Below are 26,394 nucleotides of genomic sequence, written 5' to 3' on the forward strand. Positions count from 1 at the left end.
GTCATCAGGAAAACTGCTAGGTATCCCAAATTCCCATTTCTGACAGGAGGAGCATTCCATCCTGACTACTCTATACCAAAAAAGAAAAAACCCTGCCTCTTTACTTTGCCTTCACTTGTTCACGCCGCAGCCTGTTAAGCCAAAACCTTCACACTCTATTACTGGCACACTCTGACAATGGCTGTTCTACTTGACCCTACCCTTCTTTTATTTGCAGCTGAGGTTAGGACTCTGATGCCAACATTTTCCGCACCTATGCAAGTCTTGCCCGAATTTGCTCCTTTTATCCTCTCTCCTAACTTCCACAGGGCTCCAACACTAAGATACAGGGTTCTCGCCTGAGCTGCCGAATAAAGATATGCTCAGCAGAGAACCTTTTCTAGTGGCTAGAGCAGCTCTGTCATATTTTCCAACTGGCTGCTCATTGCAAAGGAACATACAGGCATTTTGCTCATGAAGAACTCATTTTTTTAATATTTGCTTTTATTTGTATTAAGTGGCATCTCAGGTACTGCGAATTTCCCAGCATTAGCTGTGGATTGCTATGATTATGATTCATACCCACGAGCGCAGATACCCAATGATCCTGGAAATCAAGGTCCATGTTATATTATGCTGACTACTGACACCATTGATCTCCAATTAAATCCATTGAATATAGACATGAAGCAGCAAAAATACAAAATCCATTCTGAGAGACATCAAAACATCAAAGCAAAACAAATCAGACTCTCCTGCAGGTAAAATGTTGTTGTTTGCATCACTCCAGGAGAGCCTTACAGCTAAAGCTTCGAATATGATCAGCTCTTCTTGGATAATTGGCTAAGAGCTGGATTGATAGCAAAAGCTAGCATGGGATTTGTTAAAACAAAATTGACACTAAATAAAAACAGAAAATGTTGAAGAAGCTGAAATGCTTCAAGTTTCACAGCATCTGGTAAAGAAGTGGTTTGCATTTTGAGTCTGCCGCACCGCCAATTTATTGATCAGTACTCAACTGATATTGCCCAACACAGCCATTCAGCAAGAAGGTGACTGTAAACTCCTGGCACAGAACAGAATCCAACAGGTGGTCTCAGCCTTCAAGCAACACGTCAGCTCTGCCTCCATTTGGAGGCCCACCCACACCATAAACATGGCCAGCAATTGCCTGTGGTTTCTGCCCCTTGCACACCTCTTCTCCGCTGGTGCATCTAAATGTCCAACAGCACAATGTTCATCAAAGCCATTGCGGACTCTTAACGCTCCATTTCCATGGCAACCTTCGTACGGATTTCAGGACTTTAGCAAGGGCTCCGGTGCAGCTAAGGTGGTAAATGCCTGGGCAGAATTGGCACCATCCTCCAACCCTGGAACTGCTAACTGTATTTTGGTCACGTGTAGAATTAATTTTATTGCTGTATTAGAAATCTATATTTTTAATGTAACATAAATTGTATTAATATTTTTATAGCGAAAGCTTGGATAGGGAGAAAAGACTCCAATGTAGAATGTCAACATTTGAGGGGCTGAAGGGCTTCATGCTTTGTGGTACTTTCGAAATGACCCATAAGCCACTCGGCCCCTCAAGCCTGTCCCACCATTCAGTATGATCACAAATGATCTGTGCACTAGGATATCTCCCTCCCCTGTGGCAGGTCCACAAGGCACTTAAGCTGTTCTTTTAACCATTTATCTACCTCTTCATGCAATGCTGCAAGTGATTTGGACAGATAATCAAATTGTTAATCTGTTCAGGAGCAGGGAAGACAGTGAGTGCAACCCTTTTCTCATTTGCAATCCCGAGGAATGGGCCAATGGGTTGTGGTGTGTGGAACTTGCATGTTTTTATAGAGCCCAACATCTCCGTGCTGACCAAAATGCATTGCTGAGTTAATCCCATTTGCCTGCACTTAAACCAGGTGAGGGGGAAGGGGGAATGAAGTAAGAAACTGGGAGGTGATAGGTGGAAGAAGGTATGAAAATGAAGGAAGTCAATAGGCGAGGACAGTGGACCATGGGAGAAAGGAAGAGGGACACTGGAGGGTGATGATGGACAGGTGAAGATGGACAGGTGAAGAGAAGGGATTAGGTGAATCACAGTGGGGAATGGGGAAAAAAGGGAAAGGGAGGGGAGAAATTGATATTCATGAGATTAGGATGCAGACTACCCAGAGGGGAAATGAGGTGCTGTCCCTCTAACCTGACAGTAGAGGAGGCCAGGCCCCAGGGACCGACATGTCGGAATACGAAGTCAAATTGAATTGTGTGGCCACCGAGAAATCGCCCTAATCGACGTCAGGTTTCACCGATGTCAAGGATGCTACACTGAGAGCTGCTGATACAGTTGGCAGGTGACTCGTATGCCCCTTTCTGACTGAAAAGCGGTGATTATATGTTGATTCTTCTGTGGGAAAATTAATTTGCATGAATCACTGTTTAAACCCCGGGACAACACGCTGCAGGAACGCTCAGGCAAACATGGCGACACAAAAGCTCAGTAGAGGAGCGGCGTGAGCGACAGTGCGCAGGCGCCGGCCACTCAGGACAAGCATGCGCCAACCGCTCGCCGCGCGGCCGCTCTTGAGCGTGCGCAGAGCCGTGACGTGACGTGACGTGACGCAGAAGAGAACAGAAGTTATCGCCGTGCGTCGGTTGTGGTTGGTGTTTTAGCCGAGCTGGTGGCGGCAGTCCTCACAGGATTGGATCCGGATTCTCCCCTTCGGCAACTCTTTCAATTCAGCCGGCACTTGGTACGTTAGTGTGACACATGTTGGTAAATTAACTGGTTTCATTCGGAGGGGAGAGCTTTTGTAGTATCGGAATCTGTCGCTAACCGCCAGACACCCGTTCCGTCGGTGCGCGAGCCCTTCTGAACGGCCTTGTGGACGCGCATGCGTGGTAGGTGCTTCTAGTGGGGGGGGAGGGGAGGGGAGGGGAGGGGGGGGGGCCGGAGAGAGAGAGTCCGTCAGGTTTATTATCATCGGCTGATGTCAACTTTGCTAACTTTACAGCAACGGTACCTGATAAATAGAGAGAAAATAACTGAATTGCAGTAGGTATATATGTGTCTTAAATGTACAAAAATCATTGAGATGGTGTTCATGGGGTCAATGTTCATTTGGAAATTGGATGGCGGAGGGGAAAAAGCTGTTCCTGAATCACTGTGTGTCTGCTTCATAGGTTCTCCCATAGATGAATGGGCTGGCAATGTGTTAAGCGAATCAAGGGTTCGCACATGAATGGACAGGCCGGGAGAGGTGTAGAGTGGGATCAGGGACTCAAGTGGTTGGGAGGGATCAGGTTGGGCTGGAGAATGTCACCACCTACCAGTTGAATGAAGGGGTGAGACTGGAGAGTGGTGGCGGTGGTGTATTGAATGGGATCGGGTTTTCTCAGTGGTTGTAGGGTTGAGATCAGGGGTGAAGGATGAAGTGAATCTTGATTTCCTGTGGTGTTGAGTGGTTTGATTCTTCATTGCTTCTCTAAAGTAGGCCAATAGTTATGGGGTAGTTGGCGATGAGGGCTGCTGGGGTTACAAGTTTTGGTTTTTCTCCTGGTGGATTAGGGCAGGGTGGTAAACTGTGTTTGAAAATGGATGTTGGGAAGTTAGTGGTCCTATTTTGTGCTTTTTGGGACTGCTTACTGAGGATTCAGTAGGGTTCATCCGTTGGGTTCAGTGGGATTGTCAGCCAAGGCATGTGAAAAGGGTTATCCATTGAGGAACAGGCAGTAAAATGAATCAACCATATTTTGGATTAGGCTTTAAAATGCAATTTAAATTGTTATTTTTCTTACAGTTTATCTTCCTATATGTTTGTATAATCACTTGTTTGTAAATTTTGGTGGAATTTTAAATTCTTGTTTATAAGCTTGATAGGCCATAACACTGTAAATCAAGACTGTCCTTGTTCAAAATGCTTATCCTGCACTTTGAATATTCAATAAAATAACTGTAACCATAAGATTTGTGTATCATTCTTGACTTCCTGAAGAACCTTATAGACAATATCGTCTCTAGATCCAACACGTGTGCTTGTGTGTGTTGGGCATGGCATTATTGCTATCATTTCCAATAATTTTTATTGAATTTTGAATGTGGGAAATTATTTTAATTATCACCCAAAGGAAAAAAAAATTACATGCAGTTGCAAATGTCAATAAAATTCCTATTCCTTTCTGTTAAATTCATTTTTGTGATACCATAAAGTAATAAGTACTTGTCAGCAAACTTGCTTTCCAAAGTTGGTTAAATATTTGATTATAATATGTTTTATCTTAATCACAAGGTTCCTTGTTGCCAGGCACGATGGTTCGCTCAAGGTCAAGATCCCCAAGATGGAAGCACAGGTAAGAGATTTAAGCATTTTGAAAATGCAGTTGTTCTACCCTTCTCAAAGAGCAAAACTGACTGGATAGAATTTAATATAAAATTGAGCACAGCAATTCTTATTATTACTTTTCAATAAATTACTGCCTTTTTTTAAAAAAATATGGTCGTGATAGAGACGTATGGATGGTAAATTACCTTCCAAGTGCCAGAGTCAGGAATGTGAGACATGCACCAGTGAGGGTAAGAATTGGATGATTTGACCGATAAATGTGTGGTTGAAGAATTGGTACAGGGGACATGGTTTCATATTTCTGGATCATTGGGATCTCTTCTGCGTAACATATGACCTGTACATAGGCTTCCAATTATACCTGAACCCGGAGGGAGGGGGGCAACCAATATCCTTGTGGGCAATTTTTCTAGAACTGTTGGGGAGGTTTTAAACTATTTTGACGGAGGTGTGGTACAATTTGTAGAATGCCTATGAAATGTAATGGCCTTTTTAAGATCAGCTTGTGGGTGAGCCACTAGGGGATCAGCTATCCTGGATTGAGTGTTTAATGAACCAGATTTTATGAGGAAGCTTAAAGTAAAGGAACGCTTGGGAATCAGTCATTGTAATATGATAGAATTCACCCTGCAATTTGAATGGTAGAAGCTAAAGTCAAATATGTCAATATCAGAGTGGAGTAAAGGGAGGCATGAGATTGATGCCAAAGGTGATTGGAAGGAGACACTAGCAGGGATGATGCAGAACAGCAATGGCTGGAGTTTCTGGGAGAAATTCAGAAGGTGCAAAATAGATATTTTAAAGGCAGAATGATGCAACTGTGGCTGACAATGGAAGTCAAAGCCATCATGAAAGTGAAAGAGAGGACATATTTTAAGGCGGAATGATGCAACTGTGGTTGACAATGGAAGTCAAATCTATCATGAAAGTAAAGAGAGGACATATAATAAAGCAAAAAAATGGTGGGAAGTTGGAGGATTGGGAAGCTTGTAAAAACCAACAGGACAATTAAAAAAAAAAAATGCCTTAAGGAGGAAAGGATGAAATACGAAGGTAAACATGCCAATAATATCAAAGAGGATACAAGAAGCTTTTTCAAATATATGAAGAGCAAAAGAGGCGAGGGTAGATATTGGATCACTTTACTGTGGAGGACCCCAGCAGTATGTCAGAGTGTGACTGCAGTTGCTAATACATCTACGTGAAACATTGGCGGAGGAAAGCAGCCTCAATCATCAAAGGTCCTCACCACCTAGGCCATGCTTTTTGCTCACTGCTGCCATCAGGTAGAAGGCACAGGTGCCTCAGGACTCGTATCACCACTTTCAAAAACAGCTACTACCCCTCAGCAAGTAGGCTCTTGAACAAAAGGGATAGCTACGCTTATTTAAGGACTCAGTTATATTGTTATTTCAGGCTTGTTATTTATTGCTATTTATGTATATTGACATTTATATAGTTTGTTTACAGTTACTGTTCTATAGAACTGCTAAGTATACCCACACAAAAAGAATTTCAGGGTTGTATCTGGTGACGTGTACTCTGATAGTAACTTTTACTTTGAACTTTGAGGGAGAAGGTGTTTGGGAAACTGAAAGGTCTGAAGGTAGATAAGTCACTTGGATCAGATGAACTATACCCCAGGGTTCTGAAATAGGTGGCTGGAGATTGTGGAGGCTTTCCTAAAGATCTTTCAAGAATCACTAGATTCTGGAGTGGTTCCAGAGGAGTGGAAAATTGCAAATGTCTTGCCACTCTTCAAGAAGAGAGGGAGGCAGAAGAAAGGAAATTATAGGCCAGTTAGCTTGACCTTAATGGTTGGGGAGATTTTGGAGGTGATTGTTGAGGATGAAGTTTCGGGGTATTTGGAGATGCATGGTAAAAGTTAGCATGGTTTCCTTAAGGGAAAATCTTGACCAACAGATCTGTTGGAAATCTTTGAGAAAATCACAAGCAGGATAGACAAGGAAATTGGTGGATGTTGTGCACCTGGATCTTAAGGATGGCTTTTGACAAGATGCCACACATCAGGTTGCTTAGCAAGATAAGAGCCTATAGTATTGAAGGAAAGATACTGGTGGATAGAGGACCGGCTGATTGGCAGGAGGCAAAGAGTGGGAATGAAGGGAGCCAGTGAAGGAGATTCTCTTCATAACCTCCCTGCCCCTCTCCCCCATGACTTAACAATAATCTATCAACCTCTGCTTAAATACACCCAAAGACATGGCCTCCATAATAGTGGCAACGAATGAGGTGGAGAGGAAAATGGATCAGCCATGATCAAATGGCAGAGCAGACTCTGAATGGCCTAGTTCTCCTCCTGTGTGTTATTGTCATATGGTCTTCTTCCCTTCTGAATTACATGATGTCATGCAATATTGTTTGGTTTGCCGTTCAAGTGCACTGCTTGCTTTGGAATTTAAAAACACAAATTTCTGGCATGATTCACATGCAATCAGAAAATGTCATGTTAGTGTGCATTAGCTTTTCATATAGAACTGTGGATTTGTTGCACAGTTGAACAGTTGTCTGTGGTATATTTGGGTTCAAACTTTCTAACCTTCATATCAAAAACAATAAGTTGTGTTTTTTAAGTGAAATGTTCTATTGCTGTATTTCAGATGAAGTGTAACATCTTCCTAGTAATGATTTGGGCTAAAAGACCCAATTTTCTCTTCCCTTTCACAGAACACTTGTTATCTTGGAATCTGCAAGGACCATTCTACAGTATAGAAAACTCATCCATTATTTAGTCATAGAGCCATAGAAGAGTACAGCGCGGAAACAGGCCCTTCAGCCCATCTAGTATATGCCAACCCATTAAACTGCTTGCTCCCTTTGACCTGCACTGAGACCACAGCCCTCCAAACCCCTACCATCCATGTACCTATCTAAACTACCCTTAATCATTGAAATTGAGCTGTCATGCACCATTTGTGCTGGCAGTTCATTCCACACTGTCACGACCCTCTTGAGTGAAGAAGTGTCCCCTCATTTTCCCCTTAAACTTTTCACCTTTACCTTTAACTCATGACCTCTTGCTGTAGTCCCACCCAACCTCAGTGGAAAAAGACTGCTTGCATTTAGCTTATATATACCACTCATAATTTTTTGTACCACTGTGAAATCTTCCCTCAAACTTCTGTGTTCCATTAAATAAAGTTCTAATTGTTCCAGTCTTTACTTTAACTTGGGTCCTTCAGACCTAACCACATCCTTATAAATTTTTTCTGTACGCTTACAATATTATTTACATCTTTCCTGTAGGTAGGTGGCTGAAACTGCACACAATATTCCAAATTAGGCCTCACCAATATCTCGTACAGTTTCAACATAACATCCTATCTCCTGTACTCAATACTTTTGATTTATGAAGGCCAATGTGCAAAAAGCGTTCTTTACATAAGAACATAAGAAATAGGAGTAGGCCATCCGGCCCATCGAACCTGCCCTGCCATTCAATATGATCATGCCTGATTTCTCCGTAAACTCAGCTCCATCTACCTGCCTTTTCCCCATAACCCTTAATTCCCCTACTATGTAAAAATCTATCTAACCATAGAACCATAGAAACTACAGCACAGAAACAGGCCCTTTGGCCCTTCTTGGCTGTGCCAAACCATTTTCTGCCTAGTTCCACTGACCTGCACACGGACCATATCCCTCCATACACCTCCCATCCATGTATCTGTCCAATTTATTCTTAAATGTTAAAAAAGAACCCGCATTTACCACCTCGTCTGGCAACTCATTCCATACTCCCGCCACTCTCTGTGTGAAGAAGCCCCCCCAATGTTCCCTTTAAACTTTTCCCCCCTCACCCTTAACCCATGTCCTCTGGTTTTTTTCTCCCCTTGCCTAAGTGGAAAAAGCCTGCTTGCATTCACTCTATCTATACCCGTCATAATTTTATATACCTCTATCAAATCTCAACTCATTCTTCTACGCTGCAGGGAATAAAGTCCTAACCTGTTCAACCTTTCTCTGTAACTGAGTTTCTCAAGTCCCGGCAACAAGCTTGTAAACCTTCTCTGCACTCTTTCAACCTTATTTATATCCTTCCTGTAATTTGGTGACCAAAACTGAACACAATACTCCAGATTCGGCCTCACCAATGCCTTATACAACCTCATCATAACATTCCAGCTCTTATACTCAATACTTCGATTAATAAAGGCCAATGTACCAAAAGCTCTCTTTACGACCCTATCTACCTGTGACGCCACTTTTAGGGAAGTTTATATCTGTATTCCCAGATCCCTCTGTTCCACTGCACTCCTCAGTGCCTTACCATTAACCCTGTATGTTCAATCTTGGTTTCTCCTTCCAACGTGCAATACCTCACACTTGTCTGCATTAAACTCCATCTGCCATTTTTCAGCCCATTTTTCCAGCTGGTCCAAGTCCCTCTGCAGGCTCTGAAAACCTTCCTCACTGTCTACTACACCTCCAATCTTTGTATCATCAGCAAATTTGCTGATCCAATTTACCACATTATCATCCAGATCATTGATATAGATGACAAATAACAATGGACCCAGCACTGATCCCTGTGGCACACCGCTAGTCACAGGCCTCCACTCGGAGAAGCAATTCTCTACTACCACTCATTGGCTTCTTCCATTGAGCCAATGTCTGATCCAATTTACCACCTCTCCATGTATACCTAGCGACTGAATTTTCCTAACTAACCTCCCATGCGGGACCTTGTCAAAGGCCTTACTGAAGTCCATGTAGACAATATCCACTGCCTTCCCTTCATCCACTTTCTTGGTAACCTCTTCGAAAAACTCCAATAGATTGGTCAAACATGACCTGCCACGCACAAAGCCATGTTGACTCTCCCTAATAAGTCCCTGTCTATCTAAATGCTTGTAGATTCTGTCTCTTAGTACTCCCTCCAATAACTTACCTACTACCGACGTTAAACTTACCGGCCTATAATTTCCTGGATTACTTTTCGATCCTTTTTTAAACAACGGAACAACATGAGCCACTCTCCAATCCTCCGGCACCTCACCTGTAGACAGCGACATTTTAAATATTTCTGCCAGGGCCCCTGGAATTTCAACACCAGTTTCCTTCAAGGTCCGAGGGAAAAACCTGTCAGGTCCCGGGGATTTATCCACTTTAATTTTCCTCAAGACAGTAAGGACCTCCTCCTTTTCGATCTGTACAGTTTCCATGGTCTCACTACTTGTTTCCCCTAATTCCATAGACTTCATGCCAGTTTCCTTAGTAAATACAGACGCAAAAAACCTATTTAAGATCGTCCCCATTTCCTTTGGTTCCGCACATAGGCGACCACTCTGATCTTCAAGAGGACCAATTTTATCCCTTACAATCCTTTTTCTCTTAACATACCTGTAAAAGCTCTTTGGATTATCCTTCACTTTGACTGCCAATACAACCTCATGTCTTTTAGCACTCCTGATTTCTTCCTTAAGTATTTTCTTGCACTTCTTATACTCCTCAAGCACCTTATTTACTCCCTGCTTCCTATACATGTCATACAACTCCCTCTTCTTTATCAGAGTTGCAATATCCCTTGAGAACCAAGGTTCCTTATTCCTATTCACTTTGCCTTTAATCCTGACAGGAACATACAAATTCTGCACTCTCAAAATTTCTCCTTTGAAGGTTTCCCACCTACCAATCACATCTTTGCCAGAGAACAACCTGTCTTAATCCACGCTTTTTAGATTCTTTCTCATTTCTTCAAATTTGGCCTTCTTCCAGTTAAGAACCTCAACCCTGAGACCAGATCTATCCTTGTCTAACTGTATTTTAAGTATATTTAGTGAAGAAGCCTCAGCTGCTTCCCTGGGTGGAGAATTCCACAGGTTCACCACTCCCTGGGAAAAACTGTTTCTCCTCATCTTCATCGTAAATCTTCTCCCCTGAATCTTGAGGCAATGTCCCCTGGATCTAGTCTCACCTACCAATGGAAACAACTTTCCTACTTCTATATTATCTATCCCTTTCAAAATTTTGTATGTTTCTATAAGATCCCCTCTCATTTTTCTGATTTCCAGAGAGTATAGTCCCAGGCGACTCAATCTCTCCTCATAGGTTAACCCCTTCATCTCTGGAATCAACCTGGTGAACCTCCTCTGCACTGCCTGTAAAGCCAGTATATCCCTCCTTAAATATGGAGACCAGAACTGCACACAGTACTCCAGGTGCAGCCTCACCAATACCCTGTATAGTTGCAGCATGACCTCCCTGCTCTTGAATTCAATCCCTCCAGCAATGAAGGCCAACATTCCATTTGCCTGTTGTACCTGCAAGCCAACTTTTTGTGATTCATGCACAAGCACACTCAAATCCCTCTGCACAACGGCATGCTGCAGTCTTTCACCATTTAAATAATAATCTGCTCTTCTATTTTTCCTTCCAAAGTAGATGATCTCACATTTTGTATTCCATCTGCCAGACCTTGGCCCACTCACTTAACCTATCTATATCTCTCTGCAGACTCTCCACATCCTCTGTACAATTTGCTTTTCCACTCAGTTTAGTGTCATCAGCAAATTTTGCTATGCTACACTTAGTCCCCTCTTCCAAATCATCAATGTAAATTGTGAACAGCTGCGGGCCCAGCACCAGCCCCACTTATCATCACTGCCAATGGGAGAAACACCCATTTATACCAAATCTGCCTTCTATTGGTTAACCAATCCACTGTTCATGTCAATACACTTCCTCCGACTCTATGCATCCATATCTTATTTATGTCTCTTGTGCTGCACCTTATCGAATGCCTTCTAGAAATCCAAGTATACAACATCCATCTGTTCCCCTCTATCCACTGCACTCATTACATCCTCAAAAAAAACTCCAGTAAGTTTGTCAAACAGGACATACCCTTTTTGAACCCTTTCTTTATGACCTTATCTGCCTGTGATGCCACTTTCAATAAATTATGGACCTGTATTCACAGATCTCTTAGTTCTACAGCACTCCTTAGTGCCCTACTGTTCACTATGCAAGACCCACCCTGGTTGGCCCTACCGAAGTGCAATACTTTGCACTTGTCTGGATTAAGTTCCATCTGCCATTTTCCAGCTGGTCTAGACGCCACTGCAAGCCATGATAGACTTTCCTCGCTGTCTACTACACCCCCAATTTTGTTGTTATCTGCAGATTTGCTGATCCAGTTAACCATTTTATCATCCAGATCTTAATATAGATAACAAATCACAACAGACCCAGCACTGATCCCTGCAGCACTCCACTAGTCAAAGGCCTCCAGTTGAAGAGGTAACCATGTACTATCACACTTTGGCTTCACCCACATAGCCAATGTCTAATCCAATTTACTAGCTTATCTTGAATACTGAGTAACTGAACCTTCTTGATCAATCTCCCATGCGGGACCTTGTTAAATGCTTTGTTGAAGTCCATATAGACAATATCCAGTGCCTTGTCTTCATCCACTTTCCTGGTAACTTCCTCTGAAAACCATGACCTTGGTTAGACATGCCATACCACGCATGAAGCCATGCTGATTATCATTAATCAATCTATTTCTATCCAAATACTTGTATATCCAGTCCCTCAGAATAACTCCCAATAACTTTCCCAACACTGATGTCAGGCTCATCAGTCTATAATTCAAAGTTGCTGGTGAACGCAGCAGGCCAAGCGGCATCTATAGGAAGAGGTGCAGTCGACGTTTCAGGCCGAGACCCTTTGTCAGGACTAACTGAAGGATAGTTAGTTAGTCCTGACGAAGGGTCTCGGCCTGAAACGTCGACTGCACCTCTTCCTATAGATGCTGCTTGGCCTGCTGCGTTCAACAGCAACTTTGATGTATGTTGCTTGAATTTCCAGCATCTGCAGAATTCCTGTTGTTTCAGTCTATAATTTCCTGGTTTATTTTTAGTCAGTCTTGAACAGTGGAACAACATTGTCTATCCTCCAAGCCTCTGGTACCTCAACTGTCACTAAGAAGGATTTAACTATCTCTGCTAAGGCCCTGGAAGTTTCTGCACTTGCTTTGCGCAGGGACTGAGGGAGTGCGTGTCAGGCCCTTGCGATTATTCTGCCCTAATTTGCCTCAGGGCAGTAAACACCTCCTCCTCTGTAATTTGTATAGGGTCCATGAAGTTGATGACAATTTGCTTCACTTCTATAGACACTGCGTTCATCTGTTGAGTAAATGCAGATGCAAAACATTTATTTAGATCTCCCCCCCCATCTCTTTTGGTTCCATACATGGATTACCGTTCTGATCTTCCAGAGGACCAATTTTGCCCCTTGCAGTCCTTTGCTTTCAACATATCTGTAGAATCCCTTAGGATTCTCCTTCATCTTGCCTGCAAGGGCAACTTCATGCCTTCTTTTAGCCATCCCGATTTCTTTCTCAAGAGTTCTCTTGCATTTCTTACACTCATTAAGCACCTCATTTGCTCCTACATGCCTATACCTGCTATGCAGCTCCTTTTTTTTTAAACTTAAACAGGGCCTCAATATCTCTTGAAACCAAGGTTCCCTACACATGTTATCTTTACCTTTTATTCTGACAGGCACATACAAGCTTTGTTTCACAAAATTTCATTTTTAAAGTTCTCCTACTTATGAAGTACACTTTTGCCAGAAAACAGCTGTACCAATCTACACTTTCCAGATCCTTTCTGATTCCATCAAAATTGGCCTTTCTCCAATGTAGAATCTCTGTCTGCTGACCAGATCTATTGTTTTGCTTAATTACTTTAAAACTAAAGACATTGTGATCACTAGATGACAAGTGTTCCTCTACACAAACGTCTGTCACCTGCCCTGTCTCATTCCCTAATAACAGCTCCAGTATTGCACACTCATTGTAACTTCTACATACTGATGAAGAAAAACTTTCCTGAACACATTTGACAAACTCCATCCTATCCAGTCCTTTTCAGTATGGAATTCACAGTCAATCCGTGAAAAGTAAAAATCACCTCGTAGAGCAACCTTTTGTTTGTTTTTTTTTTGCAACAGTCTGTGATCTCCCCACAGATTTGTTCCTCTAAATAAAACCATAAGACACAGGAGCAGAATTAGGCCAATTAGCCCATCAAACCGTCCACCCATTCTATTATGGCTGATCCCTTATCCCGGATCCCACTCAAACCAATACACTTCTTCTCGTCATATCTTTATTGCCCTGACTGATGGGAAACTATCAACTTCTGCCTTAAATATACCCTCGGACTTGGCCTTTACCACTGTCTGTGGCAGAGCATTCTGTAGATTCATTACCCTGGCTAAAAAAAAAATCCCCCTTACCTTTGTTCTAAAACGGTACATCTCAATTTGGAGGCTGTGCCCTCTGGTTCTGGATACTCCCACCACAGGAAACATCCCCTCCATATCCACCCATCTAGTCCTTTCAACATTCGGTAGGTTTCAATGAGACCCTCCCCCACCCCCCATATTCTTCTGAGTTCCAGTGAGTACAGGCCCAAAGCTGCCAAATGCTTTTCATATGGTAACCTCTTTATTCCAGGAATCATCCTCATGAACCTGCTCTGGACTCTTTACAATGACAACACATCCTTTCTGAGATATGAGGCCTAAAACTGTTGACTGTACTCTGTGTATGGCCTGACTAGTATCTTATAAAGGCTCAGCATTATCTCCTTGCTTTTATATTCTATTCCCTTTGAAATAAATACAAACATTGTATTTGCCTTCTTTACCACAGACTCAACCTGTAAATTAACCAGCTGGAAGTCTTGCACAAGGACTCCCAAGTCCCTCTGCACCTCTGATGTGTGAACCTTTTCCCCATTTAGGTATTAGCGTGCATTGTTGTTCATTTTACTAAAATACATTATCATATATTTCCCAGTACTGTATTCTATCTGCCACACTTTTGCCCACTCTTCCAATTTGTCTAAGTCCTGCTGCAATTGCATTGCTTCCTCAGCACTACCTATCCCTCCACCTATCATCCGCAACCTTTGCCACAAAGCCATCAATTCCATTATGCAAATCATTGACAAACAATGTGAAAAGTAGCAGTCCCAATACTGGCGCCTGAGGAAAACCACTAGGCACTGGCAGCCAACCAGAAAAATGCCCGTTTTAGTCCTACGTTGCCTCCTGCCTATCAGCCATTCCTCTGTGCAAGCCAGTTCCTTTCCTGTAACACCATAGGATTTTATGTGGTTCAGCAGCCTCCTGTGCAGCACCTTATCAAATGCCTTCTGGAAATCCAAGTAAATGACATCCACTGCATTTCCTTTGTCCACCCTGCTTGTTACTTCCTCAAATAACACTAACAGATTTGTCAGGCAAGATTTCCCTTTACAGAAATCATACTAACTTTGACTTATTTTATCATTAGTCTCCAAGTACCCCAAAACCTCATCCTGAATAATCAACTCCAATGCTTTCCCAACCACTGAGGTTAGGCTAACTGGCCTATAATTTTGTTTCTTTCGCTTCTTAAAGAGCGGAATGATATTTGTAATCTTCTAGTCCTCCAAGACCATGCCAGAATCAAGTAGGCATTCAACAAGTTCCCTCTCTTGTGATCCGACACTGGCCAGATCTTCCCAATCCCCTTGCATGTTGAAGTCCTCCATTGCAATTGTGTCATTACCCTTATTATGTGCCTTTTCCAACTCCCTTTGCAATCTCAATCCTACACCTATATGTGATTCCCATTTTTTTTTTACCCTTGCAATTTCTTAACTTCATCCGTAAAGGTTCAACATTCTCTGACCCTATGTCACCTCTTTCTAAAGATGCAATTCCATCTCTTACCAACAGAGGCACACCACTGCCTACGTTTCTGACCTGTCCTTTCGATACAAAGTATATCCATTGATGTTAAGCTCCCATCGATGGCTTTCTTTCAGCCACAACGCAGTGGTGTCCACGTCATACCAACCAATCTCTAATTGCCCTCCTGCAACCAAACCTCACTAATGGCTACAATATCATAATATCAAGTGTTGATTAATGCCCTGGGCTCATCTGCCTTTCGTGCAATATTTCTTGCATTGGAATATGCACAGCTCAGGACATTAATCAGACCATGCTCAACCTTTTGGTTCCTGGCATTGTATGAGGTCTTACAATATCTGTCTCTGCAACCTCCACCCACTGTTCTAGCACTCTGGTTCTCATTCTCCTACAACTCTAGTTTGAACCCCATCATGCAGCACTAGCACACCTTTCTGCTAGGATATTATCCCCTTCCAGTTCAGGTGCAAACTGTCTCTCTGTACAGGTCCCACCTTCCCTGGAAGAGAGCCCAATGATCCAAAAATCTTATGCTCTCCCTCCTATACCAACTCCTTAATCATATGTTAAACTGCGATGAGGTGGAGGATAAATGCGTGGCTGAGGGATTGGAGCAGGGGGCAGGGATTCAAGTTTTTGGATCATTGGGACCTCTTTTGGCGCAGGTGTGACCTGTACAAAAAGGACGGGTTACACTTAAATCCTAGGGGGACCAATATCCTGGCAGGGAGATTAGCGGGGGCTACTGAGGTGACTTTAAACTAGAATGGTTGGGGGGTGGGAATCAAATTAAAGCGGCTAGGTGTGAGGAGGTTAGTTCACAACAGAGGGATGGGAACCAGTGCAGAGAGACAGAGGGGTGTAAAGTGAGCGTAGAAGCAAAAAGTACAAAGGGGAAAAGTAAAAGTGGCAGGCCGACAAATCCAGGGCAAGCATTAAAAAGGGCTAAGAGAGTTGTAAAAGAGCGCCTGAAGGCTTTATGTGTCAATGCAAGGAGCATTCGTAATAAGGTGGATGAATTGAAAGTGCAGATTGTTATTAATGATTATGATATAGTTGGGATCACAGAGACATGGCTCCAGGGTGACCAGGGATGGGAGCTCAACGTTCAGGGATATTCAATATTCAGGAGGGATAGACACGAAGGAAGGGGAGGTGGGGTGGCGTTGCTGGTTAAAAAAGAGATTAACGCAATAGAAAGGAAGGACATAAGCCGGGAAGATGTGGAATCGATATGGGTAGAGCTGCGTAACACTAAGGGGCAGAAGACGCTGGTGGGAGTTGTGTACAGGCCACCTAACAGTAGTAGTGAGGTCGGAGATGGTATTAAACAGGAAATTAGAAATGTGTGCAATAAAGGAACAGCAGTTATAATGGGTGACTTCAATCTACATGTAGACTGGGTGAACCAAATTGGTAAAGGTGCTGAGGAAGAGGATTTCTTGGAATGTATGCGGGATGGTTTTTTGAACCAACATGTCGAGGAACCGACTAGAGAGCAGGCTATTCTGGACTGGGTTTTGAGCAATGAGGAAGGGTTAATTAGCGATCTTGTCGTGAGAGGCCCCTTGGGTAAGAGTGACCATAATATGGTGGAATTCTTCATTAACATGGAGAGTGACGTAGTTAATTCAGAAACAAAGGTTCTGAACTTAAAGAGGGGTAACTTTGAAGGTATGAGACATGAATTAGCTAAGATAGACTGGCAAATGACACTTCAAGGATTGACGGTGGATATGCAATGGCAGGCATTTAAAGGTTGCATGGATGAACTACAACAATTGTTCATCCCAGTTTGGCAAAAGAATAAATCAAGGAAGGTAGTGCACCCGTGGCTGACAAGAGAAATTAGGGATAGTATCAATTCCAAAGAAGTAGCATACAAATTAGCCAGAGAAAGTGGCTCACCTGAGGACTGGGAGAAATTCAGAGTTCAGCAGAGGAGGACAAAGGGCTTAATTAGGAAGGGGAAAAAAGATTATGAGAGAAAACTGGCAGAGAACATAAAAACGGACTGTAAAAGCTTTTATAGATACGTAAAAAGGAAAAGACTGATAAAGACAAATGTAGGTCCCCTGCAAACAGAAACAGGTGAATTGATTATGGGGAGCAAGGACATGGCAGACCAATTGAATAATTACTTTGGTTCTGTCTTCACTAAGGAGGACATAAATAATCTTCCAGAAATAGTAAGGGACAGAGGGTCCAGTGAGATGGAGGAACTGAGCGAAATACATGTTAGTAGGGAAGTGGTGTTAGGTAAATTGAAGGGATTGAAGGCAGATAAATCCCCAGGGCCAGATGGTCTGCATCCCAGAGTGCTTAAGGAAGTGGCCCAAGAAATAGTGGATGCATTAGTGATAATTTTTCAAAACTCGTTAGATTCTGGACTAGTTCCTGAGGATTGGAGGGTGGCTAATGTAACCCCACTTTTTAAAAAAGGAGGGAGAGAGAAACCGGGGAATTATAGGCCGGTTAGCCTAACGTCGGTGGTGGGGAAACTGCTGGAGTCAGTTATCAAGGATGTGATAACAGCACATTTGGAAAGCGGTGAAATGATCGGACAAAGTCAGCATGGATTTGTGAAAGGAAAATCATGTCTGACGAATCTCATAGAATTTTTTGAGGATGTAACTAGTAGAGTGGATAGGGGAGAACCAGTGGATGTGGTATATTTGGATTTTCAAAAGGCTTTTGACAAGGTCCCACACAGGAGATTAGTGTGCAAACTTAAAGCACATGGTATTGGGGGTAAGGTATTGGTGTGGGTGGAGAATTGGTTAGCAGACAGGAAGCAAAGAGTGGGAATAAACGGGACCTTTTCAGAATGGCAGGCGGTGACTAGTGGGGTACCGCAAGGCTCAGTGCTGGGACCCCAGTTGTTTACAATATATATTAATGACTTGGATGAGGGAATTAAATGCAGCATCTCCAAGTTTGCGGATGACACGAAGCTGGGTGGCAGTGTTAGCAGTGAGGAGGATGCTAAGAGGATGCAGGGTGACTTGGATAGGTTAGGTGAGTGGGCAAATTCATGGCAGATGCAATTTAATGTGGATAAATGTGAAGTTATCCACTTTGGTGGCAAAAATAGGAAAACAGATTATTATCTGAATGGTGGCCGATTAGGAAAAGGGGAGGTGCAACGGGACCTGGGTGTCATTATACACCAGTCATTGAAAGTGGGCATGCAGGTACAGCAGGCGGTGAAAAAGGCGAACGGTATGCTGGCATTTATAGCGAGAGGATTCGAGTACAGGAGCAGGGAGGTACTACTGCAGTTGTACAAGGCCTTGGTGAGACCACACCTGGAGTATTGTGTGCAGTTTTGGTCCCCTAATCTGAGGAAAGACGTCTTTGCCATAGAGGGAGTACAGAGAAGGTTCACCAGATTGATTCCTGGGATGGCAGGTCTTTCATATGAAGAAAGACTGGATGAACTGGGCTTGTACTCGTTGGAATTTAGAAGATTGAGGGGGGATCTGATTGAAACGTATAAGATCCTAAAGGGATTGGACAGGCTAGATGCGGGAAGATTGTTCCCGATGTTGGGGAGGTCTAGAACGAGGGGTCACAGTTTGAGGATAGAGGGGAAGCCTTTTAGGACCGAGGTTAGGAAAAACTTCTTCACACAGAGAGTGGTGAATCTGTGGAATTCTCTGCCACAGCAAACTGTTGAGGCCAGTTCATTAGCTATGTTTAAAAGGAAGTTAGATATGGCCCTTGTGGCTACAGGGGTCAGGGGGTATGGAGGGAAGGCTGGGTTCTGAGTTGGATGATCAGCCATGATCATAATAAATGGCGGTGCAGGCTCGAAGGGCCGAATGGCCTACTCCTGCACCTATTTTCTATGTTTCTATGTTTCTATGAATAATCTTCGTATTTTTGGCCTCACTAGCATGTGCAGGAGTAGCAACCCTGAGGTCACAACCCTGGAGGTAACTTAGCACCGAACTTCCTTTGCAGAATCTCATCTTGCTTCCTACCTATGTCATTGCTACCTACATGGATTATGACTTCTGGCTGTTCACCCTACCACTTAAAAATGCTGAGGACTTAATCTGAAATGTCCTGGACCCTGGCACCCGGGAGGGAACATGCATCCAGGAATCTCATTTTCATCCAAAGAGCCTCATTTCTGTTACCCTACCTAACAAATCCCGTATCACCACAGCTTGCCACCTCTCCTTCTACCTTTCTGAGTTACAGAGTCAGTTTCATTGCCAGAGACCCGACTGCTGTGACTTTCCTCTGAGGTCATCCCCTGTCAACAGTATCCAAAGTGAGGCGGATGGCCACAAAGGTACTCTGGACTGGCTATTTAACCCCTTTCCTCTTGCTGTCTGTTTTCTGTGTCCTGCACCTTGCGTGTAACTACCTCCATATGTCTCTCAGCCTCCTGAATGCTCTGGAGTTCATCCAGTTCCAGCTGCAACTCTTTAATGCAGTGGGTTAGAAGCTGTAACTGGATGCACTTCTCGATATTGTAGTTGTCAGGACCCTGGAGGTCGCTCTGCCGTCCTGCAAAATGCGATCCCACATTTTGGCATCATTTTTTAAAACCTTGGGTGTAGGCAATTAGTTATGGGGGGAATTTATTAATCCCATTAATTTTGTCTGATGTTTGTTATACTGTATATTCAAAAATGTATTTCTTACTCCTTTCTAATCCCTTGTTTTCCTACGATTTCCATGTTTTTTGTGACTACTATAAAATGGACAGAGTATCCACAAATTCCCTTTGCAATTTTCTTTCTTTCCATTAAAATTGCCTCAGTTTGCCAGGTTTAATTTTGTTTTCCGTTATTGTTTTACCTTGTTCTATCTCAATGATCTGTATGAACAGTATGCAAGACAAGCTTTTCACTGTATCTTGGTACGTGTGACAATAATTTACCTGTTGAGAGGTACAGCATGGAAGAGGCCCTTCAAGCCCTGTGAACTACACCGCTCAGCACCCAACCCTGATTTAACCCTAATCTAATCATAGGACAATTTACAATGACCAATTAACCTAACTGGTATGTCTTAGGATGGGGATGAAACCACAGCACCCATAGAAAAACCCACGCATTCCATTGGGAGGACACCAGGATTGAACTCTGAACTCTGATGCCCCGAGCTGTAATAGTATCAAACTACCCACTATGCTACCACGGTGTTGAAATGATCAGCCAGTTCCAATTCAAATAAGCTATAATAGTGAAGTTTTATGATGAGGTAGAAGCTGTTCTTGAATTGTTGAGTATGTGCTTACAGGCTCTTTTTCTCCTTCCTGACAGTTTAACTAATTGTCATGTTCTGTCTGGTGAAATTTAGTGTGGATGTAGTGGGCTGAAGTTGTTTTGATTGTACAGCATGCAACTCCATACAGACACTGGTAGCCAGGATTGAACCTGCATTGCTAGAGCTGTGTGCTAGCAGCTCTACCTGCTTTGTCACTGCTATACAAGCAGGAGAAAAAAACAATATTGTAAAAGTCAAGGGACCGGGAAAAGCTAGAATCCAAACGCATGCATTGTAGAAAGTTGGTGTACAAGTTCAGCAAACAATTGACAAGATACTGCTTTCCCAATAGTGCCGAAGAATTATAGTGAAGATGTCTCTAATGTTAAGTTGGGTCTTGGTGCAAACCACATCTGGAGAAAAGTGATTGGTCAGTAGATGACTTAATGAAGAGTAAACGTGAGTCAGATAACCTTAACTTAATTTTATACTCTGTGCTGGTTCTTTTTGATTTTCCAATTTCACTCTAAATTTATTAATTCCTTTCAATAATATGGAACAGTACAGCCCAGCAACAGGCCCTTTGGCCCTCAATGTTGTGCTGAACCAGGTATAAAAGAAAATCAAATAAACCCTAAAAGTTAATACCTCCTACCTACCCAATGTCTATATCCTTCCATCATCTTCGTATTCATGTTCCTATGTAAACGTCTCTTAAAAGCCTCTTAATGTATTTGCCTGTACCGCCATACCAGGCAGTGCATTCCAGGCAACCACCATTCTCTGAGTTGAAAAACTTGCCCCTCACATCCGCTTTGAACCTACCCCTCTCATCTTCAATTCAGGCCCTCTGGTATTAGATATTTCTGCCGTGGGAAAAATATACTCCCTGTCTACTCTGTTGATGTCTCTCATAATCTTATAAGCCTCTATCCGATCTCCCCTCAGCCCCCGCAGCTCCAGAGAAAACAACCTAAGTTTGTCCAGCCTTTCATTATAGCACAAGCTCTCCAAGCCAGGCAGCATCCTGGTGAACCTTTTTTGCCTCTCCAAAGCCTTAACATAATTCCTATAGTGGGGTGATCAGAACTGTATGCAGTACTCAGACATGGCCTAACCAGAGTTCTAAAAAGTGGCAACATAACCTCCTGACTTTAGAACTCAGTGCCTTGACTAATAAAAGCAAGCATTCCATTAGCCTTCTTAACCACTTTATCGACCTGTGTAGCCACTTTCAAAGACCCCAAGATTGTTCTGTTCAGCAGCACTGTTATGGGTCTTGCTCTTAATAGTGTACTGTCTCCTTGCATTTGCCCTACCAAGGTGCAACATCTCACATTTATATAGGTAAAACTCATATCTCTGTTCATATCTGCAACTGATATGTATTGCGCTGTATTCTTTGCTCGTGTATACTATCTACAAATCCACCAATCTTGGTATCGTCTGCAAACTTGCTAGCTCATCCATCTACATTTTCATCCGGGTCATTACAGTACAGCAGAGGTTCCAGCACAGATCCCTAATCACTAATTACAGACCTCCAACTTGAACAAGTCCCTTCAGCAATTACCCTGTGTCTTCTATGTGCAAGCCTGTTATGAACTCAAATACCCAATTCGCTGCAGACCCTAAGCCTTTTAATCTTCTGGTTTAGCCTTCCATGAAGGAATTTGTCAAACATCTTACTAAAATCCATGTAGACAACATTCACTGCTTTACCTTCACCTTGTCAAAAATAATTCAATCAAGTTGGTAAGACCCGACTTGCCCCGCACAAAGCCATGCTGACTCTCCCTGCACCGACTGCTTAATCTCTCCTGGTGGCCACCCAGTTATTGACTGAGGTCAGTACTCTGGGTGTGACCACCTCATCAAGAGTCTCAACCATAATGTCTTTAGCCTCCCAGATGATCCCGAGTACATCCAACTCCAACTCCAACACCTTGACCTGGTCAGTCAGGAGCTGTAGTTGGGTGCACCACATGAGGAGCATTCCACCCTGACTATGCTATACTTAAGAAAAAACAACAACAAAAAAAAACTTTACAGTCAACAAGAAAATAAAGCTTGCCTGTGCCTGTTCTCACTGAAACTTGTTAAGGCAAACCCTTCTCACTCTTAACACTGGCGCACTCTGCTTGACCCTACCCTACTTTTGTTTGCTGCTGAGCGTAGGCCTCGGCCTCTGACACTGACACTTACCATGCCTGCACATCTGAAAGTAGACCTGACTTCCCTGAAGCTGCTCCTTTCGTATTCTGTCTCTCCCAACCTTCAGTAGGGCTCTGACACAGACACTGCGCCTGAGCCACCAAAGAGGAAGATTGTTCTCTCCTAATATTAACATCTAAATATTAGAGCCCTCTGGGTTGAGACTGAGTTATTTAAGGCAACCATTAGTCTTGCGAGACCATGGATCTGCGCCTGGAAAGTCTTCACTCTCCAGGGCGCAGGCCTGGGCAAGGTTGTATGGAAGACCAGCAGTTGCCTATACTGCAAGTTTCCCCTCTCCACGACACCAATGTTGTCCAAGGGAAGGGCATTAGGACCCATACAGCTTGGCACCAGTGTCGTCGCAGAGCAATGTGTGATTAAGTGCCTTTCTCAAGGACACAGCACATGTTGCCTCGGCTGGGGCTCGAACTCACAACCTTCAGGTTGCTAGTCCAATGCCTTAACCACTTGGCCACGTGCCCACAGAGATTGAGTTAATAGATGGAATAAAGTTCACTTTTGTGTTATGAAGTTATAGCTACTGGGGTGTCTCAGAGGATGGTGCAGGTTAAGAGGACCAAGTTTGCTAATGTAAAGCTCAATAGTCATTGAAGTTTATCAATATATTATGCCTTGCCTTCATCTATATCATGGTTCACTTAGTTATGTAATTGATTTTCTTCCATGATTGAATAATTTACTTTTGAGGCTTGTCTGAGGTCTGCCCCTGACAGTATTGTAAGTCTACATTTACATAGCAGTATTGCATATTGCCTGTGCTTGATTGCATGTAAAATTTTGTAATCTTTAAAGAAACACTGGGTGCGGAAGGTAGCCAAGTAATGCAAACATTGGCCCAAGTTTTCATCTCCATCATACATGACATTAGGTGATGGTTTGTGGCAGATATACTTCTTTATTGTTGATTACGAGAAATAATTTTGCATGATTATCAGGTGTTAGCAGAGGCTTGTGTGCTTTTGAAAGGCAGTCATTCTGCCTCCAGGTTCTCTGGATGGGCTGGTGAAACTTCCCAAGACACACTTTTCAGCTCTACATTCCTCAACTGTTTTGTCAGTAAACTTCCCTCCAGTGTGAGACTAAAACCTCATGATGTGCCTTTTTATGCTAAGATTTGGGTAGGTGTACCTGCGATTTAAGTGTCAGGAAATGGCAATCAAAAGAACCCAATCAGCCTCTTCCCAACAATTGGTGCCATTGTAGAGGCCATCACAGATCAAAAACTCAACTGGACCAACTTCACAGCTTCCAGAACACATTCAGCAGCATAAAATTTGCCTCCTGTTTCTGAAAAGCCTCTCCAACTACTTACTGAATGCTTTGTACCTTGAATGGAATACTCTCTGCTAGTTTCATTGGCTGTAGCCAAAGCAAATCTGAGGTGCAAAGCATCAGTGTGGGACAATATGTAAACCTAAATGTGTCCCTTCTCTTTCATTGAAGTTCTGGACTAGAAGATGTATTGCAGAAAGATTCCAATGTTTGATTAAATCAGTGTCGTCTTCCACACCAAAGGACAAATGGGAAAAGGAGTATTCACCCAGCTAGCGATATGCATCTTCCTTTCTTTGTTATTGAATACATCTTGTTGCACTATATAGGAACAAATTCACAATTCAAGAAAGCAGCATCTTCACAAGGGCTCTGAATGATGATTTCATTGACAAAATGCAATTGCAAGATGCTGTTGGATTTTAAGAACATCAGGTACAGCAGGTCCACCCCATCAGCGAGTTGCTGGATAGTGGCGGAACCGGACTTGCTGTGAACCATATTGCCTGCTAATCCACCCAAGGAGGAAGGTGTCAGACTCAATGCACGAAAGAGATGCGCTGTCCAACATAGAGTGTAAGTCATTGTCTTGGATGTTATTCTTATAAATGCAAGACCCTGTTGGACATTAGTATTGAAGAAAACGGCAAGTCTGGTTCACTGTCTGTTGGTGAGAACAATGGCGGGTGAGTGCATGGGTTCATGAATTGCGCTGGGCCCACGTGCAGATGCCAGAGGCAGTGTGGCGTAGGTGGGTTGGGGATTGGCCCAGTGCTACCATCCAATGTTCTCTCGGTGAAAGGCGAGCTGGATTGCATTAGTCTGCAACTGCATTAACATCACGTGTACTTGCAGAATCGTGGTTCTGAGACAGCCCCACCATGACACTCAGGGACTGGAAGATTTTTTTTTTGTGATTGTGTTTTATTGCTATCGTAATTGTATGTGCTTCGTGCGACTGTAGGAGGGACAGTTTCGTTTGGCTGTGTTCATGTGCATGATTGAATAATAATTAAACTTGAACTTGAAGTTGCATTCCTCAAATGAAGGCAACCTTTTATATTTAAGTTGCACTTAGATTGCACAAATTTGAAAGTTGCAACTGAAGTAGATATCTCCATGCTTGTTTCTGTAATTGCTGTTTGAGAACTCTCAAAATTGAAAGTGTTAAAATTCAATGGCAAATCCTTTGTTGGTTCAGCTGTTATTTTTCTCTGAAGAAATAGTGCAACAATATTTTTGGATCTTGTCTGTGTGGTTGGTGTGAAACAAAAACTTCAGCCTTAGAGTTTGGCACCTTTGATCATGTGCTCTAATTTCCTGTTGTGGCAGTTTATTTTGTGTGTTAGCCAGTGGCTCCAACTTTGAATTATATGTTTAAACACATGTCATGTATTCAGAAGAAGCATTAGAATTTTTCTCTTTTGAGTGGAGCAGAAAAAGTGTTTTGATTATTCCACTTTTATATGGCAGTAACTATTATTGTTGAATATATTCTTCCCAGTGATTGCAACTTCAAGTTAAGTAATGCTGCCCAGTAAAAATGTGCAGGCTTGATTGACAATAACCATCTGGGTATGAAAATTGCAGACATTTGACCAATTATCAAATCCAAGTCAAGGATCATAGTCCTTAAAATTAGTTTGTGCTGTTGGTATTTCCAATAAAACCTATTACCTTGTTTTAATGTTTCTGGATTTCAATTGCATCATTATCATTTTTGGTATGTGATTGTATAGTATAACCCAAAAGTGAGAATTAATCTTTCTGCTAAAAAGAACTTAAAAATGGAGTGAGGGACTTCATTTTTGTTGTATTTTTAAGTTGTACCAAAATATCCCATCTTCTCCAAATCATTGTAGGTTAATCTCGCCAGACTGTGGACGGAGCCAAGAATACAATGTTGTGAGACCATTTTATCCGTCGCATAATAGTGAGTCAAGAGGATTCAGTCAAAGCTCAGGAAGACCTGCACAGTGGAGGGGACAACAGGATAAATGGAATGAAGCAGGCACTGCAGAATCAAGATCAGAAGTTGCACAATATGGTAACATTCATTATAAAGTTTTTGAGTATAGACAACCTTCCCCAATTGCAAGAAGAATGGAATCTGATCATGCGTTAGGGAGAAATTTTTACCCAGAGGAGAGAGAAGAAAATCGATCTCATACCCTTCTTTCAAGATCTGCTGAAGAAAATCCATACCATGATCATGATGAGCGTCATGAGAGCAGTGACTGGCACCATGAATGGCATCATGGTCACAGTGATCGTCACCATGGCCACAGTGAACGTCACCATGATCGTGATGTATGGCGTAATGACCACGACGACCAGCATTATAATCAGAGTGCAGAAATCTTGACTCGTTACAAATTGTCTGATGAAAAGTCAAAGACTGTTAGAGGTGATTCACAATCCAATTGTTATGATCGACCTAGTACCACCTCTTATGCCGGTGCAGAAAAGTGGCGTGACCCTGAAGGCTTTAGAAGTCACAGTTTACATGAGGAAAGGCACTCAAGTTCTTTACGGTCTCTTGGAAGACGGTCTGAAGAGTTTCTGGAAAGGAGCTCCTACCAGAAGAGGTATTGGGATT

General features: G+C 42.8%; 1 protein-coding gene across 2 annotated transcripts in view; it reads left to right on the forward strand.

The window, feature by feature from the left end:
* The first annotated feature begins 2,577 nt into the window (after positions 1 to 2,577).
* The window catches only part of LOC134348218 (BCLAF1 and THRAP3 family member 3-like), a 65,674-nt gene continuing 41,857 nt past the window's right edge, over positions 2,578 to 26,394 (forward strand). For both annotated transcript variants that reach the window (XM_063051259.1, XM_063051258.1), the window contains exons 1-3: positions 2,578 to 2,732; positions 4,269 to 4,329; positions 25,658 to 26,383. In XM_063051259.1, the coding sequence (XP_062907329.1) occupies positions 4,289 to 4,329; positions 25,658 to 26,383 (767 nt within the window). In that variant the 5' untranslated portion in view covers positions 2,578 to 2,732; positions 4,269 to 4,288. The remainder of the gene's footprint in view (positions 2,733 to 4,268; positions 4,330 to 25,657; positions 26,384 to 26,394) is intronic.

The sequence above is a fragment of the Mobula hypostoma genome, chromosome 6 (assembly GCF_963921235.1).
Source record: "Mobula hypostoma chromosome 6, sMobHyp1.1, whole genome shotgun sequence".
In the NCBI taxonomy this organism is placed as follows: Eukaryota; Metazoa; Chordata; class Chondrichthyes; order Myliobatiformes; family Myliobatidae; genus Mobula; species Mobula hypostoma.